The following is a 21831-nucleotide window of genomic DNA, read 5'->3' on the forward strand; positions in this document are numbered from 1 at the left end:
ACTTCTAGACAGTGTTGATGTAGGGCTTCTGCTTTACACAGTAAAGTCTTAACTTGCATCTGTGGATGCGGCGGCGCATGGTGTTGACTAACAGGTTTCTAAAGTAATCCCAAGCCCATGTTCATGTTCATGATATCCATTGCAGATGATTTACTTTTTTTAAGACATTGATGTCTGAGGGATCGGAGATCATGCACATTCAGAAGTGGTTTTCATCTTTCTCTTTACGCACAGAGATTTGACCAGATTCTTTGAATCTTTTTACTATAATGTGCACTGTAGAGGGTGAAATGCCCAAAATCCTTCCAATTTGTGTTTAGGGAACATTGTTGTCAAGGTGCTGGATTATTTGCTGAAGCATCTGTTGACAAATTGACTTAAATTGCCCGTCTCAACTTTTTTGGAGCGTGCTGCAATTATCTGATTTGAAATTACTGTACATTTTTTAAAAACAAGGAAAAACATGTAACTATAGTTTTTTTGTAGTATTAGTTTGTACTGCAAAAAAAAAAAAGTCTCAAAACAAGATACATTTACCTTGACAATGGTGTAAGTAAGAAGAAAGTTTTTTACCCCATTGCATTTTTTTATATATAAAAAATATATAATTATTAAAACAAGACTTAATATCTTGTCACTTTGTTTCTCAAGTAAATGTATCTTTATTTAAGGATGTTCTGTGTTAGGACCATGGTATACCATATAAGAGGTGAGTCAATGTAAGAATATCATAGTAATACCATGGTACATGTCTAAAAATCCATGGCATTATCATGGTAGGTGAATAATGATGGGTGTCAAAGAATTTTGAAAATTGAAATAAGCCCATATTTGATGTTTTTTCTTCAGGGTGTGTCCGGATGTTTTCATGCTGCCAGGTGAATGATGAGAAGGGCTTTTGGAGAACATGGTGGATTCTGAGACAAGCTTGCTTCAAAATAGTGGAGCACAGCTGGTTTGAGACCTTCATCATCTTCATGATTTTACTTAGCAGTGGCGCTTTGGTGAGGGAGAAACCTGTTTATCTACAGTATGTTTTAATCAGCAAAGCAACAATATATTGTATAGCACTCAAATTTATTTCCTTAAAGGGGTAGTTTGTCAAAAAATGAGAATTCTGCCATTTATTCATTAAGTGTTATGTCGTTACAAACTGTTTGACTTTATTTCTTTCATGGAACACAAAAGGAGATGTTTTGCAGATTGTTAGCCTCAGTCACCATTCACTTTCAATACAATAAAAGTGAATGGTGACTGAGGCTAACATTCTACATAACATCTCCTTTTGTGTTCCATGGATGAAATTAAGTTTAAAACAATATGAGGTTGAGTGACTGATGACAGAAACTCATTCTGACTTACTGAGACAAAATGAGACTAGCTGTGAGTCCATCGAAATTTTTCAATCGTATTTCTAAAAATTAGATTAAAGGAAATAGGAATCATTGCACGTTTCCATCCAATACATCACACACATAATCTTGAAGGATCCACCTTATCATGATGGAGCAGCTGCACCTGCTTTAACAATGAGCTGTGGGATAAATACTTTCGAATGTCAAGGGCTTTGTATGAAGAATTGTGTCCCAAGGTTAGACCTTTCATTAGGCCAGACTCATCAAGCCCATTTGGCCCGTTTCGCGACCGATCCACTGGACCCCCCGGTTCTCCCGATGGCCAGTCCTTCCCTGATAGGCCCCAATGTGCGTCAGCCCACCAGGAAAATGCTCGGTATGCCCAATTACCAGTCCAGCCCTACTCACAACACGAGTAAAAATGGTCAAAACTTGTCATTTTAACAAATGCAAAACTCTATAAAATCTACTTATGCCTAGCGCATAACATTTTCAGTGAATTTTGAGAGTTTATTTACATATCAAATGTTTACATTCAGGATTTCTATGCACAATTTTAAAATGTGCTTAAAAATATTTGGATAGAAACCTGTGTGTTTGGGATTTTTTAAATGGTGTAACATGTTACCTTTATTTTGCAGGCATTCGAGGACATTTACCTTGACAAATGGGAAACCATAAAGAAGATTCTGGAATATGCAGATCAAGTTTTCACTTGGGTCTTCATTCTTGAAATGCTGCTGAAATGGGTTGCATATGGATTTGCCAAATACTTCACCAATCTCTGGTGCTGGCTGGATTTTGTAATTGTTGATGTAGGTGCTCCTTTTAATAAACATTAAGGATTTTTTTTTTTTCCTTGAACCGTTTTTATTCACTGATTTGAATTGTTCCTTTAAAGTTATTTTTTACTCAATATTTAAAACAATGACAAACAAAAGAAGATACAGAAGGGAAAATCTACTGTCATTATTGCAAACTAAACCCTCAAAGGGTGCTCAGGGGGTCTTTATTTTTAGAAAAAGGCCTGCTGACTATAGATTATTCCACTTACTACATGGCTACCTACCAAATAAATACGTTTTCAATTGAAATTACGTTCTTATGTGTGAGGAAAGAGACTACAGAGTATCCAGACACACTGACTTCCTCCTCCGGTTTACATCTGTGTTTTATATTGCGAAAATGACATGACTGTTTATTTTCCAAATATTTTCTAGACTACTGACCAAATAATAAAATAAATGGGCATGAAATATTGATTTTGTTATTTTAGAACCGTACTTAAGATCGCAGAGACGATAAGTAGGAATGATGACAATATCTGGTAAAAAAACAAGTTTATACCCGGATGTGCAGTCATTGTTCATAATTATCAGATCACTGGATAGCACCATTGACGGTCATTTCTACATTTGCAATTTTCTAAAGAGAAACCAGAGAGAGATAAAGGAGAAAAAGACTGATGGAGGAAAGAGGGAAAATATGCTTTTCCTCTAATTACTTCTGTTTGTTTGTGTGTGTGTAGGTCTCACTGATCAGTCTGGTGGCCAATGCCATGAATATCACGCAGCTGACCTCCATCAAATCTCTCCGAACTTTGAGAGCACTCAGACCACTGAGAGCACTCTCACGCTTTGAGGGAATGAGGGTAAGATACCTCTTAGAGTTAATGTGGCCTTCTTCGTAAGAAGCACAAAGCCATTATACAGAGCACTTTATTCAATTAACAAAAGCTTGACAGACAAGAGGGCAATTGGTATTAAACTTTCCTTTCTGTCGCCTTTGGTTTTTAGGACTCAAGCACTGAAAGTGCAGAGACCCTATTGTTCTTCTTTGAATTATTATTATTATTATTAGGGCCCGAGCACTGAAAGGGGGCTATATAGCACTCCCTTGAAAATGGGCATGTAAGGGGGGCTCTGTAGCATCCCCATTTTCACCTACAGTAACCAAAACTGGTACATAAATAGTTCTCATAAAGTCTTTTTGATACTCACAGTCATTAGCTCCGCCTAATAGAAAGTCGGCCATTTTGGGTTTTCTGAAAATTCTGTAGCGCCGCCTTGAAAATGAGCATTTAAGGGGGCTCTGTAGCACCCCCATTTTCACCTACAATCATCAAATTTGGAACATATATAGTTCTCATTAAGCCGAACAACTTTTATACTGACAGTCATTAGCTTAACCCAACAGGAAGTCAGCCATTTTGGATTTTCTGAAAATCAAACCAAATTTGTGTAACATCATGCCAAGGCATTGTAGATGCTAAATTTGAACTGATTTTTTATATTTTGTATGGTGTCGCCATCACAAATAAATTTATGGTGAAAAATGGTAAACAGGAAGTGCCTTATATCTTTCGTGTGCATTGTGTGATTTTGATGACAATTCAGTAGTATGTTTGGTAATAGAGGCTGATCACATTGATGCAGCTATTATGGATCACGGTCATTGCACCTCAACTGGCAGCAGGAAGTATGGCAATTTTAACAAACTTTGAAATAGCCCTCTTGTGTTTATATGAATAATGTCAAGACACTTCTGATTTAAAATTGTAAAGGGATATAAAAACCTTAAATACTGTTTCCATGGCAACACATTCATTATTTTATTCCTTTCTTCCTATTATTGGGTGTTTTTGAGGCATTTGACACGCTTGAAATTTCATGAGTCGTTGGCCATTAGGACTGGGCAAAAGTTCACGCATGGGCATGTAGGGGGTGTTCTGTAGCTCTGTAGTTCTGGTTTCTGTCAGTGTCATGTGGGTTTTTAAAATACACATCAAAACCCTTTCTAAAATAAACTTTGAATGATGTTTGATATCTGGAATCAAACCATCCAAACCATATTTTCCTTCAAATATTTAATATTTTCTTTATATAGATTACTAAAAAAAACACTAAGAACCTAATTAAGTGTTTATGGATCATTTTTATGTATAGTATGTTATATTATTTGTTGCATTGCTATGAGAAGATGTTAAGTTTCTTGAGGAAAGTTAATAATAATTAAAATAATAAGTTTCATAATAAAAATAAAAAGAAGAAGATTATCATCAGACTGAAATGTGGCGTTTTTTTTTTTACTTTAACTATGTTTTTCAGCTTGCAAATAAAGATAAATTATATAAGATGACGTAGTTTTCATTTATAAAGTATTTAATTCACTGACAGGAATACTTAAAACTACACATTGCGACACAATATCAAATTATGGCAATTTTACAATTTTATAGATTTTTTTCTGGAAAAAAAGTAACTATATTGTGATTGTGACATACGTGTTTTGGTAATTTCGTCCACCCCCAAGATAAAGTTTGGGATCTAAACAAAACTTATGTTATAAACACTTCTCAAACCACATGTGAAGTGACAACATTTTATTGCACAACATTATATAAGATGTTTACAAGATTAGAAATATTATAATAACTTCTAAAATAACTGGTTACAATGTAAGTGCTGTTAGCATTTGGATCCAGCAACTATTTTCATTTTCCAAAAACATATTATTTTTTTTTCTACAATAAATTACACAAGAGTTGGTCACTAGATGATGCAATAAATAAAATGCTCAGGTGTGCTTATGCATGAACATTACATGAGCACCGGTGTGTAATAGCCTTTTGCCCGTTAGCTGCTCTTAGCAACCCCTCTACCACCCTGATTGAGGTGAGTAACTGTGCCACCAAGTGGACCTACTAAGTAGTGGAAATTGGGCATTCCAAATTGGGAGAAAGGGGAAGATAAAGACGGATATCTGAAAAATATGTCTTATGTTGTTTTGACTTTTTGAAATCAGTTGTTTTAAAATAAAGAGCTTTACAAAAGTTAGGCAACAATTACATTAGACATAATGATTACTAGTCATATCAGATAAAATCAAACGGTGGAAACGTATAACTTATCTAGCAGGCAAATAGACCAAGGTAGTAGCTGATTTAGAGATTGGCATTGTTACCAGCATAAAAGTGCATTTTTTTACATTGTCCTTCCTTCCTCGAAAATAAAACCAAAAGTGATGCAGGATCACAGTTCATTACAAATGTCCCATTAGAGTGGCTAATGCTATCTAACGAACTACTGCGTTAAGAGAGCTACCTGGCTAACTATCGGTCCAGTAAAATATCTTACCTGTCCAGCAAGAATAACTCCATCTCTGTGTCAGTGTTAAATCCTTTAAGATCTCGAAGCTGTCTCCACCTCTGAAAATCCAATCTGATGTTGTTTCGTGTTTTATTACAGGATCTGTTGCTTTCCTTTTTACTCTATTCGGTTCAAGGTTTCTTTATTTTGAAAATGGGGGATTCTCCAGAGGTATGCTTTTTTGAAAGATCCATGGTCAATGTCACTCATTTGTTGTGGCTACAAGCTTTCAGGTTCAAACTCCTACCACACCTATGACTGCACAAATACACAAGCTGTAGTAGCTGGACCTGATTTTCTTTATTTATGTATATGACATAAACACGCTTGGATGAATGATGCAATGGATGGAAGTATGCAATTTCCTCCCAAATCTGTCCTGATAGATTTAAAATATAAATATTACTTCTGACATTCCTGTCTTGCTGGTAAGCTTTATGTAATGAGAGGTCAATAGTGCTGGTATTGACCAAATGCTGGCATACTTTTTCCACACAGATGTGCTGATGCAATGTCTTTTCCTCACATGGAAACCACTGAACTCTCCTCTCTCATTTCCTGATCTTTTTGCTCTGTTTGTATCGACAGTGTGTTAAAATGCACAGTGCATTCGTATGTGTCGTTCCTTATGAGTTTCTTTATTAAATTGCCTTCCGTTTTATGGAATAATTTACCACAAAATCTTCAAAATGGAGCGAAACAACATGAAGTTTCCAACAAACCTTAAAAGAACATCAACCTGTTCTTGGCCATTTTGTTGAACTTGTCCAGTCTTTTTCTATCATTCTCATTTTAATTACACTTCAACGTCCTGTGCATCTTGGCTAATTCAGTTATAGAATCACATTGATCTACCTACATTTTTGAAAAATAATTTTATGTGGCTCATTGTACATAATGTGGCACTAGAGACGCTAAAACAACGTCTTGCACACAAATCACAAGTAAAACGGCAGACCATCTGTTTAGAAACACTTACAATTATATCTTTTGGCAACACTTTTACTGTAGTGCATGACTCATTTGAATGTTTTCATTACATAACAAACTACGTTTACCTCCTTTTTAGAGTGTGATCATGTTGCACGGTAGCTCAATTGATAGAGCATTGCACTTATGATGCAAAGGACCGGGGTACAAGTCCAAATGACAGCCGCGCCTCCCCAGACGGATTAGAGACAGTCTTCCGGCCCCTTGCGGACGGAACACCCCGCAGCGTTCTCGGGAAACAAAAGGGGTCTCCCCCACCCCTGGCAGTGGTTCCCCGCTCCAGGCGGTCTGTAAGGAGCCCCTTCTCCCTTCGCGGTGGGCGACCATTTGTCCACTCTCAGGCGGCCAGGCTCCTCCGTTCTCCGGCGGATGGCCGTGGCTGCTCCATTGGGGTGGATGGTAGTGGCGAGGACTCTACTACGGCACAACCCTCCTCCTTCCCGGGTTTTGGCACCAGTGTAAGGGGGTTAAGATGGGCAAGGAGGAGGAGAGAACTGGCTTAAAATGTCTTTCCTCTCCGAGGCTTGATTAGCCTGATTAGGGGCCGGGTGTGGAGCATCACGACCCGGCCCTGCCCTTTGCCCTGTCACAACTATATATCTAAAATAATCTTGATTTTTTTTTTTTCAGCCTTTTGATGATATTCAATATATAACTTCTAATGTATGTTGGCTCTGAAATTGTGTTTAGGGGTGAAAGGGTGTTTATTTTTTCAGTCATATGAACCAACATTTAAAACAAATTCTGCCAAGTGCTTAATCCTGATTAAATCCAAAATAATAAATAATATTGAGCTTTAAAACAAAATGCTTCCATAATGGTTGTACGGTATTCATGACAATTTGTATGTGTTATGTTTCTGTGGTCACAGGTGGTTGTGAACGCTCTTCTAGGTGCCATCCCCTCCATCTTAAACGTTCTGCTGGTCTGTCTGATCTTCTGGCTGATTTTTAGCATTGTGGGTGTCAACTTCTTTGCCGGAAGGTTTTATGAATGTGTAAAAATTGACACCGATCAGCGGCTGCCTCTTGAAGAAGTCAACAATAAAACACAATGTGAATCATCTAAAAATAATGGAACTCACTGGAAACATCTGAAGATTAACTTTGACAATGTTGGGAACGGATACCTGGCCTTGTTACAAGTGGTAAGGATGCCCCCTATGCTGGTGAAAATACTGGATTTGTCAAGGACACAAAAAATGTAAAATTGTGTTCTGTATGTGTATGTTCCGTCATAACAAGAGGTATCACAAAACAATATGGATTTTTAGAATGCTAATCTTGTATTAGTATGTGTGATTGTCATTATAATTGGTGAATCTCACAAAAACATCCCATTTCACCCCCAAAATCTTGCAAAAAGAAAATTAAACATATTTGAAGACCATTAAGATTTTAAGCATTTCTGCATTATTTTAATGATAATTACGCACGTTTAGCTCCAAAGTCTGATTACTGTAATACGCTGTGCTGATTTACATTTTTGAGTTCCATTATAATTCCCATTTTTCGCAGTGATGATTATCATTAGATTCTATTTGCTGTAATACGGTTTCTTTTTAAATACTGTATTACAATGGTTTCTTTTCAGTTTACAACAAAGCTGCCATGATGTATAAATATGTAATGTTCTTTTCTGCATTACAAGTAATGATCTTCTTGATTCTTATACTTTTCACATTTTGCAATGGTCCTCAAAATAACTTTTTTAGCTAAATTAAATTTTTCATTTATTTTTGGCATTTTGGCAGAAATGTGATATTTGCCCTCTTATTCTTTTTTTCTCATGCTTTTTCCTCTTTTTCAAGGCCACCTTTAAAGGCTGGATGCCCATAATGTATGCGGCAGTAGATTCTCGTGAGGTAAGTCTTTTAGTTTGGCCTTTTATAAATCACTCTTAAAATTAAAATGAACTAGCTTTAGAGTGATTTTATCAGTTGGTCAGGATGAGAGACCTGCTGGCCGACTGGCTGAACCAGCTTAACACCAGCTTGGATCCTGCTAGTTTAAAGGGATTTCACTAATAATTTACTCAACCTCATTCCATCCCAGAAGTGTATGACTTTCTTTCTTCTCCTGACACAAAGAAATACTTTTAGAAAAATATCTCAGCTCTGTAGGTCCATACAATGCAAGTGAATGGGTACCAAAATTTTGAAGCTCCAAAAAGCACATTAAGGCAGCATAAAAGTAATCCATAAGACTCCAGTGGTTTAATTTCTGCCTTCAAGAGCAATATAATAGATGTGGGTGAGAAACAGATCATAATTAATACTTTTTTTTTTACCAAAACAATTTCCACTTTTGCATTCTTCTTTTGTTTTTGTGATTCACGTTCTTTGTGCATATAACCACTCATTGGGCAGGTAGGAGAATCTATAGGAAAAAATTACTTGAATATTACACTAGAGTTATACGCATTCGTTTTATGCAGCCTTTTTATGCTTTTTGAGCTTCAAAGTTCTGGCCACCATTTATTTGCATTGAAATGACCAGTAGAGCTGAGATTATTTTAAAAAAAATCTTAATTTGTGTTCAGCATAATAAAGAAGGTCATACACATCTGGGACGGCATGAGGGTGAGTAAATACTTTTTTTGGATGAGCTTTTCCTTTAAGCAGTAATTTGTTTTTCAGTAGAAATTCAAATGTCATACAATCCGTCTGATGCTTACTGTTCTTAATCTATCTCTCTGTAGATAAACGATCAGCCAATCTACGAGGCAAATAAGTATATGTACATCTTTTTCATCGTCTTTATCATCCTTGGCGCTTTTTTCACATTAAACCTCTTCATTGGAGTCATCATTGACAACTTCAATCAGCAGAAGAAAAAGATAAGTATCTATATGAACTTTAAATGTGAGATCATCTTGATTTCATATTGAGAATATTATGTTTCTTCACAAGCTTGTTTGTTGTCTGCACAATGCTCTACCAAGTCGTCTTTGCTTTGTTCAGTAGTGATGTGCAAAGTTGGTTGATGAAATCGAGAATTTCTCAGTTCCCAAATGATCTTTCTGTTTTATATTTTTAATTTGGAGGTCAGGATATTTTCATGACAGAAGAGCAGAAGAAATACTACAATGCAATGAAGAAGCTTGGATCGAAGAAACCTCAAAAACCTATTCCAAGACCAACTGTAAGCATTCCTTTAAAGAAATAGTTCACCCAAAAATGTTTTGTCATCATATGCTCACCCTCATGTCATTCCAACACTGCATTATATTCTTTGATCTGTGAAACAAAAGGAGATTTTAGGCAGAATGTTCAAGCTGCTCTTTTCCATGTAACAAAAGTGAAGGGTGGTTTATACAACCCCAATTTAGGAAAAGTTGGGACATTATGAAAATACTAATAAAAACAAAAAGGAATGATTTGTAAATTATATTCACCCTTTGATAAATTGAAAACACCACAACTAAACATTATATGATGTTTAACCTTGTTAATTTCATAGTTTTATTTTGAAAATGTGCAGTAATTTCAGATGATTGCAACACACTCCGAAAAAGTTGGGACAATTTAAGACTTATAGCAGTTTGACGAGTTGAAAATACATGGCGATGTGAAACAGATGTTGAACAGGTGAGGAAATGGTGTCATAGTATATAAGGAGCCTCCTAAAACAGGCTAGTTCTTCAAAAGCAAGGATTATTCGAGATTTGTCAATTTGCCAACAGATGTTTCAGCAAATAATCCAGCACATTGACAACAATGTTCCCTAAAAACAAATTGGAAGGATTGGAAGGGCATTTCACCCACAGTGCACACTTTAGTAACCTGTGTTAGCATGGCTGGACTGGGAAGAGAAATCGGCCCTGGATTTTACATGGCAACCGGACCAACTGTTGAGCCAGGGCGGGGGGTTCGCTGTCCTTTTCTGCATATCGCGGTGCCATTTTGTGGTCCGTTCTGCTCATTGTTGCTTATCGTGGCCCATTCGGCACGGTTCGCGTCTGACCCACCGGCCCGCTCGTTAATACCGATAGCCATTCCGCCCCTGATCAGCCCAAAAGTGCGTTGGCCCACCAGGAAAATGCCTGGTATGCCAGATTACCAGTCCAGCCCTGTATGCTTGTCAACCCCATTCACCGCTGCATCCATAGATGCAAGTTAAGACTTTACTATGCAAAGCAGAAGCCATACATCAACACTATCTAGAAGCGCTTCCAACTTCTATGGGCTCGGTCACATCATAGATGGATAGAAGGCTAGATTGGCCTGCTTGCAGTCCTGAAAATCCCCAATTGAGAATGTGTGGTGGATTATGAATTGCACAATATGGCAACGAAGACCCCATACAATTGTGCAGCTTAGGGGATGGATGGGGGAAAATTCCACTTTATAATCTTAACAAACTTGTGTCTTCATTGCCTAAATGCTTAATAAGTTTTATTAAAAGAAATCGTGATGTTGGAATGGTGACACTCAAATTGAGTTGCAATCATCTGATTTGAAAAAAGTGTACATTAAAAAAACAATGAAAGTCCCAATGTAAAACATCATATCATGTTTAGTTGTAGTGCTTTCAATAAAGAGGGTGAATATAATTGACAGATAATTCATTTTTGCTTTTATCAACATTTTTCATACTGTTCCATCTTTTTGGGATTTGGTGTTGTACTGTAACCAAATGAAGCACCATTAAATTACCATAAAAGTAATCCAAATGATTTGTTACAAACCTTCTGAAGCCTTGTGAGAACTTTGTGTGAATTGCTTTTATGGTGTGTGTGTGTGTGTGTGTGTGTGTGTGTGTGTGTGTCGTGCGTGTGTGTGTCCTTATTTACAGATTGGCAATAGGACCGGGGCTACTAATTAATGACAAAATGTAAATTTTGGGGTTGACTGTTCCTTTAAATCTTCTTTTCTTGTTTATAAATGTCTATAAGTGTCTACAAATAAACAAAACATTCTCACTAAAACATGACTGAAAAGCATCCACCTTCTCATTTATTCCAGAACAAGATTCAAGGATTCATCTTTGATGTCGTAACCAACCAGGCCTTTGAAATTTTCATTATGGTAATGATATGGCTCAATATGGTGGCTATGATGGTGGAAACTGATAATCAGACCACTGAAACGAAGGATGTACTGCACTGGATCAATTTAACATTCATTGTGTTCTTCACCGGCGAATGTTTGCTGAAGATTTTCGCGCTACGACATTACTTCTTTACCAATGGCTGGAATGTATTTGATTTTGTCATTGTCATTATGTCTATAGTTGGTGAGTAAGATCTGTTGACTTTTCATTATAATAAATTGACCATTCATTAAGCTCCTGTAATTTATTAAAGTACACTGTTCCTTATGTTTCTACAACATTCATACTCATGCTATGAACTCTTAAGTAACTATCACCTCTACTATGACCTGAATTCCTAACTACATTTATAAACATTAAGTTATAAACATGAATTTATTTTGAATGAGGATGGACATTTATTTAAAGATTTGGAAAAGGGGAAAAATCCACATGAATACTCTTGGGGTACCTTGTGTCACTATTGCACGTGCCTCAGCAACAACGTTTTACTGTATTGTAGGATAATTTCATTAAAATAAAGTAAAAACCTACCCAAAGTCACAAGAGTTCCATAGATTGAAGTACGTTCAAGAAGAGCATAAGCTTGTCTGATAATATGGTAGACTGCAACAATTGCTAAGGGAAGGCTGGTCAGTAATTTATGATTTAGCAAATAGTCAATTGAAAACCATTTTGCATATTAAAAGTGCTGTGATGATAGTAATCTGCCTCTTGTTCTTGCAGGCTTTTTTCTTGCAAAAGTCATTGGGAAATACATCTCACCCACCTTATTTCGGGTAATTCGCCTTGTACGGATTGGCCGCATACTACGTCTTATTAAAGGTGCTAAGGGAATACGGACCCTTCTCTTTGCTTTGATAATGTCACTTCCAGCCCTCTTCAACATTGGACTTCTGCTTTTCCTCGTTATGTTCATCTACGCCATATTTGGCATGTCAAGCTTTGCCAATGTCAAGAAATCGGGAGGCATTGATGACATGTTCAACTTTGAGACATTTGGCAACAGCATGTTGTGTTTGTTCCAGATCACTACCTCGGCGGGTTGGGACGGCCTCCTGGCACCAATGCTTAATACTGAATATCCTTATTGTAACTCAACAGACAGCAAAGGTGACTGTGGCAACCCACCTATTGCCATCTCCTTTTTTGTCAGCTACATCATTATATGTTTCCTGATTGTGGTGAACATGTACATCGCTGTGATATTGGAGAACTTCAGTGTGGCCACTGAAGAGAGTGCAGAACCTTTAAGTGAAGATGACTTTGACAGGTTTTACGAGGTTTGGGAAAAGTTTGATCCTAAAGCCACCCAATTTGTGGAATACAGCAAGTTGTCTGACTTTGCAGATTCTCTGGATCCTCCATTGCGTATACCCAAACCCAACAGACTCCAGCTGATCTCCATGGATTTGCCGATGGTGAGTGGTGAACGAATTCACTGTCTGGATATTTTGTTTGCATTCACCAAACGTGTTCTCGGGGAAGGCGGTGAGATGGATGTCCTTCACAGACAAATGGAAGAACGATTCATGGCTTCCAACCCCTCCAAGGTCTCCTATGAGCCCATCACCTCAACCTTACGCAGAAAGCATGAAGACATGTCGGCCGTTGTAATCCAGAAAGCCTTTAGGATTCACAGGATTAGGCATATTAAATTCAACAAAAAGTACAGAGAGACAAAACAGCAAAACGGGAAGGTCGCGAAAAAACTCAATAGTTAAAGACAAGTTTAACAATATCGGCACTTCATGAAATTCCGACCTTCCACGTTTACACAAATACAAGAAAGACAAGCCTGAGAAAGAAAAGGAGGGCAAAGTTCAAAGAGGATACAAGTAATTTCACTGACACAGGAACAATTTTTACAACTTCAAAAGGTTGTTTGTTAGTTGACCTTGCCTTTGTGCCGTGTATGTCTATATCATACTACCTGAACATACTTTGTGCCTATTCTTGAGCTGTAATTAACATAGCTAAGGGGTGTTCACACTGATGTTGAATGGCAATGACAAATCGACCTGAAGTCATTCAAAGGGAATTGGCGATTTCTGGAGACAAAGAGCCTAACCTGATGGAACTGAACAGCAATGCGATTCAGTGACTACAAATGGAAGTGCAGACAGTGATCTGCCTAATGATGAAACGGTTGAGTGAAAATGTCTAAAAGCGTCCAACAGCACTGGGACTCGCTGACCTCCAGCAACTTAATCGCTGTCTGTATAAACTTGTGCTTTAGGACGTGAAGTTGCTATGTTTATCCTGTTTCATTCGCTGACTATAAATGGCGATGTACCCAATGTTGCTGAGGTATCTCTTTATGGAAATGAGTGTCATGATCTGAAATGTGTAGTTGGACTGTGTGTTCTCCAGCAGCTATGCATGCCAGGGCTACACTAAGTGTCTTGCATTTAAACAATTCAACTAGAATTGTAAAAATAAAAATGACTGTTTTCAAACAAGTTGCAAAGACTCTGCCATTGGTCAAACAGATAGCTCTGCCTCAACTTCACAACATTGATTGAGGAACTGTTGTAAGGTCTGGCCCAGGAGGTCAAGATTTGGCTGATTAGCTTTAGCTGTAACTGTTGTAAAGATGTTGTAAATATACCAGTAAGCTCATCTACAAAAAGTTGCTTCAGACACAAAAGTGGCGTTTACATCCACTATATGAGTGGTGTACTCTTTACATGCAGCTCAGTCATTACACATTAATGAAGTAACTAGGTTTGGGATCGATGCATTTTTCACACATCAGTAATTTGAAAATTTTCCAGATGATTATCGATATATATCATTTTTCTGATATAAATAGGGATGCTCGTTGTACAATAGTCTTTTTCTCTTAAGACATATTACTGAACTCAGACATATTTCTCAACACAACTTTGGTAAAATGTTAGCAATAGGGTTATTTGAAGTGGCGGACGACTTGGCGCATCTAAAATTCGAAACAATTATTTTCTACAAAGGTATGCACACTGCCACTGCTATCCATCTCCGGAGGCTGCTCATAATTCTGCAGTGCCACAGAACTTGCATAATTTTGCATTAAATTCCACACAAATCATTTCAAAGGACAAACATTATTTACTCTAGCCATCACTGGATGATGTATTGTGTATATGTATATTCCATATAGCCTACACAATGTAATTTCAGTTACAAGTATGTCTTTTTGTGGTTTGACAGATTGAATGAAACCTCCAAATAATTTATAATCGTTCAGTTTGTGCAGTAACACCAGTTTCATACACTAACTGCAAACTCATCAGTGTCATTTTGTTGTTCATTCTTGAAGAATTACAAAAACCTTTGTAACGTTTGTGTGTATGGTAACTACATCCACAACTTAGCGACATTGTTCTGCAATAGTGGGGTTTTCCTCCTAAGTCATACTCTGGAATTCCCCCAGCGCATTTGAGGGTATATGCACACTCTTCAAAAACACAAAGAAACGCAGCTTGTGTGTTTACATGGCCTCATAAGCTGGGTTCTCTGGCAGAAACATTGGTGCTTTAAACAGCTTTCTCTTGAGCCCTTAAATGCAGAAAGGAAAGTAGAGATTGCATTTACATGATGTTTCAGAACAACACTTTTGGCAAAAATCCTTGAATAAGTGCATGTAAATGGGGTCATTATGCGAGCAAATAGAATCTTTCTTAGTTTACAGCCATTCAAATGTATCTGTATATTCTGACTGAATACAGTTTTTGCTAGCAACATATACAGGTGGCCAAAAATTTGGAAAAATGTACAGATTTTGCTCTTATGTAAATATTTTTTTTTTTTATAGTTTTATAAAAACTTAAAATACTTCAAAGTGTTTGAATCCTCCATGTGCAGCAATGACAGCTTTTCAGATACTTGTCATTCTAGCTGTCAGTATGTCCAGATACTCAGGTGACATTTCACCCCACACTTCCTGTAGCACTTGCCATAGATGTGGCTGTCTTGTTGGGCACTTCTCACGCACCTTACAGTCTAGCTGATCCCACAAAAGCTCAATGGGGTTAAGATCCATAACACTCTTTTACAATTATCTGTTGTCCAATGTCAGTGTTTCTTTGCCCTTTTTCTTTTTGATTTTCTGTTTCAAAAGTGGCTTTTTCTTTGCAATTCTTCCCATAAGGCTGCACCCCTGAGTCTTCTCTTTACTGTTGTACATGAAACTGGGGTTGAGCGGGTAGAATTCAATGAAGCTGTCAGCGCAGGACATGTGAGGCGTCTATTTCTCATCCTGATGTACTTATCCTCTTGTTTAGTTGTACATCCACATCTCTTTCTGTCCTTGTTAGAGCCAGTTGTACTTTGTGTTTGAAGACTGTAGTGTACACCTTTGTGTGAAACCTTCAGTTTTTGGGCAATTTCAAGTATCGTATAGCCATCATTCCTCAAAACAATGATTGACTGATGGGTTTTTAGAGAAACTGTTTATTTTTGGCCATTTCTGACCTAATATCAACGTGAAAAGGTCTGTTGCATACTGTGGCAACTCAAAAACAAACACAAAGACGATATTAAGCTACCGGTAATTTATCAAACCAAATATCTTTCAGCAGTGTTTGATATAATGGCAAGTGATTGTCTAGTACCAAATTAGCAATTTAGCATGATTACTCAAGGATAAGGTGTACATCAGTAATGTCCTGACTATACATTGTGATCAGTTGAATGCCACTTTGGTGAATTAAAGTACCAATTTCCTTCCAATAACAGCAAAATCTGGACATTATTCCAAACTTTTGGCCACCTGTATATCTATCAATCACAAACATTGTATTGTATTGTAGATGTTTTACTAATGGCTACATTTTCCCCCGACATCATTTTCCTGCAGCTCCAGAGTAATGTTTTATGATTTATATATTAATGAAACAAAATATTTTTTTGCCAATGAGCAAAGATGGCAGTATGCAAGTATGCTCCAATACACATTTTAAATTCCATTTGTTGCCTCTAGTGTTGCAGAAATTTCATACTAGAAAATTTTGTTTTCCATCATTTAGTTATTTTTATTATGTTACCTGAGACTTATTGTATTTCTTTAAAGGTTCAATGTACAAATATTGACCGTAAATAACTACAGTTGAACCAGCGAGTCTGTCCTGGTTGTCAATAGAAAAGTAGTTGTAAATGCATGAATGCACACCTATAGTCATATACAAAGGCCACTCAGTATTTCACAATGACTCACTGCCTCTCAGGTCTCTTAAACATGCTAGAAAGCCATTTGCACACGTGCCTTCCCTACATACATCTGCCTCGGTCAAGAGCTTCTTATTTAAAAAATAAATATTAAAAAAGCTTTAATGAACTTTTATAACCATGTTGGTAATCTGGACCTTGTTTACCTTGTCTTCATACAATGAAGCCAAAAGTTTAGTAATTTTTTTTTTACTCATAAATTTGTCTTTAAACATTAACGTAATTGCAATTTTAACATTTGATCTCAGAAATGGACCTTCAAATATGTACAAATTTTGTAGGAATATGCAATCTATTAAATAATTTCTACAAAACTTTAAATTATGATTTGTAAACTATATAGGGAATGTGAAAGGTTTCAACTAAAAGGTTATGCATCTTAAAAGCTAAAGATGACAGGACTAGAACTAGAAATTATATTGGAAATGTAACTTTTTATTTTGCTGACATGAAATTGTGACATAGGGCTGTTTTTATTTGTATTATGCATTTTATTAATAACTTTAAAAGAAATGTGTACCACTTTTATTTACAAAATTTTTCACCAATTAAGGAATGATTGGGATTAAATTGTGAAATTCTGATTTTTTTTATCATCCGATTTTTGTTTGGCATGCAGATCTATCTTTGCGATAAAGACTTAGTCGACTGTTAGTTATAATCGAAGAATTGTGACATCAGAATTCCTGTATTGTTTACATTTTTATAGTCATGAATTTGATAATTTAGTTCAAAGAGATGGTTTAATTTTATTTTTCAAATAAACACTATTATACAATACAGTCTGTATAACTACTCCATGTGAATGTGACATGTATTGAGAAATTGAATATAGGTATATTATGAATTTTACATACAAATATCAAAGTAGCTTAACAATACAAAAAACATACAGTAGCCTTTTATAACCTATGCATCATGTTTGTAGTCTGTGAGTTAACCTGTAAGCAAGACATCAGTCTGTTCTTGAAGCCAAAAAAATAAACTCATTGCATACCTCATATGTGCTAGTGTATTTCCTTTATGACATTTGATTGATAAATTGAGGAAATTCAACACTTGTGTAACAACACCAACATGGGAGCTGTGATGAACCCAGATGGGGGAGTTTATTGAACTCAGGAGAAACAGCCAAGTAGATAATACAGAATGTCACAGGATATGCAGAAAGTCTCCGGGAGTAAATTAAGATGTCATCGGTATATACAAGAGCGAAATGTTGGAGGTACTCCCGGAATACTTCATTTATAAATCCCTGAAATACAGAGGGGGCGTTGACCTGGCCATATGGCATAAATCTGTATTCGTAGTGTCCTGTTGATGTTACAAAGGCCATCTTCCACTCATCCCCCTTCCGTATACAAACATTGCAGGATTTCACTGGACTTCCAGGACAGAACAGGGGAATGACTGCAATACCAGGGATGACCCAGGATGATATCCATAGTCGAGCCCTCCAGAACCATTAGCTCAATATCCTCTAGATGCATGAAACCCACCTACAATGTTTCCGAGGTGGTATGGTAACGGATTTATCCCTTGCCCAGCGGTTGACCAATCACGGAGTGTATGGGGAGGTCAATGTCAAAGGGGACCTTAGAGAGTCAGCGATTAAATTCCCCACAGCCCCGGAATCAAGGAGCGTTGGCTGTTAAAGACATAAGCAGAGGACACATTTACTCTTGTGCATAACGGAAGATTGCTGGAGTGAACAGCAGTAATAGAACTCACTGGGGTGGTTGAGGGTTTCACAGGGCATGTGGCAATGAAGTGTCCCCGATTGCCACAATATAAACAACTTGGTGAATCTCTGGTTTCTCTCTGCTGGGGCGAGGCGAGAGTGGTCAAGTTGCATAGGCTCTGGGTTAGGTTTTGGAGGGCGAATACAAGACTGGTGGGGAACAGGAGGAAATTGTTGGGTGGAGTGTTTGGTTAAGCGGGACCGCATGTGATGTGCCACTCGTATGGATAACTGGATGAATCGCTCCAAGCCGATAGTGTCATCATAGGCAGTTAGTTGGAGTCTCAGTCGAGTATCCAGACCCTGGTGGTACATTGTCATCAGGGCAGGTTCGTTACAACCACTAGATGCTGCAAACGTGTGACATTGGAGCATAGTCAGTGATTGGTCATTTCCCCTGACAAATACCAGTAAGCTGTTTGGCCACAGAGGAGTCACCTGAGAGGGACAAAACACTTCCTTAAAGTGAGTGAGGACATTTTCCTGTCTGTTACCGAACCTCCTTGGTCCCAGATGGTTTTAGCCCACTGGAGGGATCTCCCGGTCAAGAGAGAAACCATGTAGGTGATCCTCTAGTGCTCCATAGGAAATCGCTGAGACAGCTTCTCTAGAACAAGCTGGCACTGCAGGATAAAACCACTACAATCTCGTTTAAACAATGTGCCACTTTCAACTTTCTGTCCAGACATAGCAACACTGTCTCAAACAAAGGTGTTGAATCAAGACCAGTCTTTTGGTTGGACAGGGAGGGGGATGATAGATGTTTCTGGGCAGGCATAAGCCCACTAGACCCAGCCATGGTTGGGACAACTTGCTAGTTTGACCAATGGCAGATGAAGAGCGTTTGGTATTTCAAAAACTGTTTAAAAACAATTTTTATTTTTGCAATTCCATTTGATGGCGCTAATTGCACATAAATTACACACTTTAGTGGCAAAAAAGACATTGGTGTTGTTTAGTTCTGTTAATCAGTTCAAGCAAATTGTTTTAATTAATTGATTTAAAACTCAAAAACAGAAGTCTCCGAACTGATAATTTTTACATTTTTGTACATGCATTTGGCAGACGCTTTTCAAAGGGACTTACAGTGCACTTAATACTGGGACAATTTCCACGGAGCAACCTGGAGTTAAGTGCCTTGCTCAAGGACGCAAAGGTGGTGGCTGTGGGGATCAAACCAGTGACCTCCTGATTAACAGTTATGTGCATTAGCCCACTACGCCACCACCACTCCATTTACATTTTGACATTTACATTGTCAAAATGTTGACATAAATAGTGAGAACTTTTGGTAGCACTGTATAATAAGGTTACATTTGTGAACATAAGTAAAGGCATTAGGTACTAGCAATGAACAATATATTTTTTACAGCAGTCATTCATCTTTGTTAATGTTTACTTATGTTAACAAATGAAAGCTTATTTTTAAGTGGTAACACATTTTTACTACTGTGCAAGCTACTTCTGTGGTAATGGACTAACAGATATAAAAGACTAAAGCTTTTTTTTTTTTTATATGCAATGCTTGATATTTTATAGTATTTTGTTTTAACATATATTATTGGGTAATGCAACCTAATGGAACCTATTTTTGAAGCAGAGCAAAAATATAAACAGCTGACTATAAAGTCTGTTCGTAAAACGCATTTAAAAATTTCACAGGGAGCGAGATGATTTATGGACACAGCTTTGGTCTCATGTGATTGCTAATTCTAATGAGAAGCACATTTGAGTACCCGTAACTTTGATCATTTTAACCCAACCGCAATCAGCTGACGGCATGAGACACTTCCGGAAAAGGCCACAGTTTCTCTGCTAATGAGAGTTTAAATGAAAATTCTTAATTTTCCTTTCCTCTGGTTTTGTGTGTGTACGTGCACGTGTGTCTGACCACATATCTAATGCTACTGTTTATTAGCAGGCTCAATAGTAAAGATTTTTGGACCCAATTTTTTTTCAACCCAATTTGGAATGCTCAATTCCCAATGTGCTCTAGGCCCTTATGGTGGCATAGTGACTCACCTCAATCTGGGTGAAGGAGGACGAATCAGTCCGCACATCTTATCACATAGCTTGTTGAGCGCGTTACTGCGGAGACCTAGCACGTGTGGAAGCTTCATGCTATTCTCCGCGGCATCCACACACAACTCATCACATGCCCCACTAAGAGCGAGAACCACATTATAGCATCCACGAGGAGGTTAACCCAACATCACTCTACCCACCCTAGCAACCGGGCCAATTGGTTGCTTAGGAAGCCTGCTTTGAGTCACTCAGCACGCCCTGGATTCGACCTTGCGACTCCAGGGGTGGTAGTCAGCGTCTTTACTTGCTGAGATACCCAGGTCCCCATGATGACATTCTTTATACATTATTTAATATTCTTATTCTTATACACAGTGGCAAGAAAAAGTTTGTGAACATTTTGGAATTAGCTGGTTTTTCTGCAACAATCAGTAATGACATTAATTGTGATCACATCTTCATCAACGTCAAAATGTATAGACAAAATGTGCTTAAGCTAACAACACACAAACAATTATAATCATTCATGTCTTTATTGAACATATCCCATTACATTAGACCCCATAGACATTCACAGTGTATGGAAAAGAAAGTGAACCCTTGGATTTAATAACTTGTCAATCCTCCTTTGGCAGCAACAACCTCAACCAAGCGTTTCCGGTAGCCTCGGATCAAACCTGCACAACATTCAGAAGGAATTTTGGATCATTCTTCCTTACAGAACTGCTTCAGCTCAGCCATATTCTTAGGATGTCTGGTGTGAACTGCTTTCTTGAGGTCATTCCACATCTCGGTTGGGTTAAGGTCTGGGCTCTGACTGGGCTCTGACCACTCCAAAGGTGGGTTTTCTTTTTAAAAACCATTCTGTAATGGATTTACTTCAGTGTTTACAGTCATTGTCCTGCTGTATCACCCAACTTCTACTGGTCTTCAACTGACGCCCAGCCACCCTGACATTATCCTGTAGGATATCTTGATAAACTTGGAAATTAATTTTCCCCTGATAGCAAGCTGTCCATGCCATGAAGCAGAAAATAACCCCAAATCATGAAGTTTCATCTACCGAACTTCACCGCTGGTATGATGATTTCATGTTGGTATGCGGTGCCCTTTTTACTGCATACATAGTGCTGTGTGTTCTTCCTAAACAATTGAACCTTAGTTTCATCAGGCCACAAAAAAAAATTCCAGTAGCGTTGTAGAGTGTCAAGTTGGTCTTTTGCAAACTTCAGGCATGCAAAATTGTTTTAGTTTGTAAGCAGTGGCTTCCTTCATTGGTATGCTGCCATGGACATCATGCCTGTTTGATG

The 21831-nt window shown here is 37.6% G+C and overlaps 1 protein-coding gene across 3 annotated transcripts in view; it reads left to right on the forward strand.

Moving 5' to 3' along the window:
• Nucleotides 1-17745, forward strand: part of LOC127654809 (sodium channel protein type 2 subunit alpha-like) — a 67153-nt gene extending 49408 nt beyond the window's left edge. For 2 of the 3 annotated variants that reach the window (XM_052142259.1, XM_052142257.1), the window contains 9 exons: nucleotides 850-1004; nucleotides 1997-2170; nucleotides 2884-3006; nucleotides 7365-7640; nucleotides 8304-8357; nucleotides 9194-9332; nucleotides 9533-9636; nucleotides 11460-11730; nucleotides 12274-17745. In XM_052142259.1, coding sequence (XP_051998219.1) covers nucleotides 850-1004; nucleotides 1997-2170; nucleotides 2884-3006; nucleotides 7365-7640; nucleotides 8304-8357; nucleotides 9194-9332; nucleotides 9533-9636; nucleotides 11460-11730; nucleotides 12274-13271 — 2294 coding nt within the window. In that variant the 3' untranslated portion in view covers nucleotides 13272-17745. Of the gene's footprint in view, nucleotides 1-849; nucleotides 1005-1996; nucleotides 2171-2883; nucleotides 3007-7364; nucleotides 7641-8303; nucleotides 8358-9193; nucleotides 9333-9529; nucleotides 9637-11459; nucleotides 11731-12273 lie in introns of all 3 variants that reach the window. The other variant, XM_052142258.1, reaches the window with a different exon arrangement.
• The last annotated feature ends 4086 nt before the right edge of the window (nucleotides 17746-21831 follow it).

This window comes from Xyrauchen texanus, chromosome 14, assembly GCF_025860055.1.
Source record: "Xyrauchen texanus isolate HMW12.3.18 chromosome 14, RBS_HiC_50CHRs, whole genome shotgun sequence".
NCBI lineage: Eukaryota > Metazoa > Chordata > Actinopteri > Cypriniformes > Catostomidae > Xyrauchen > Xyrauchen texanus.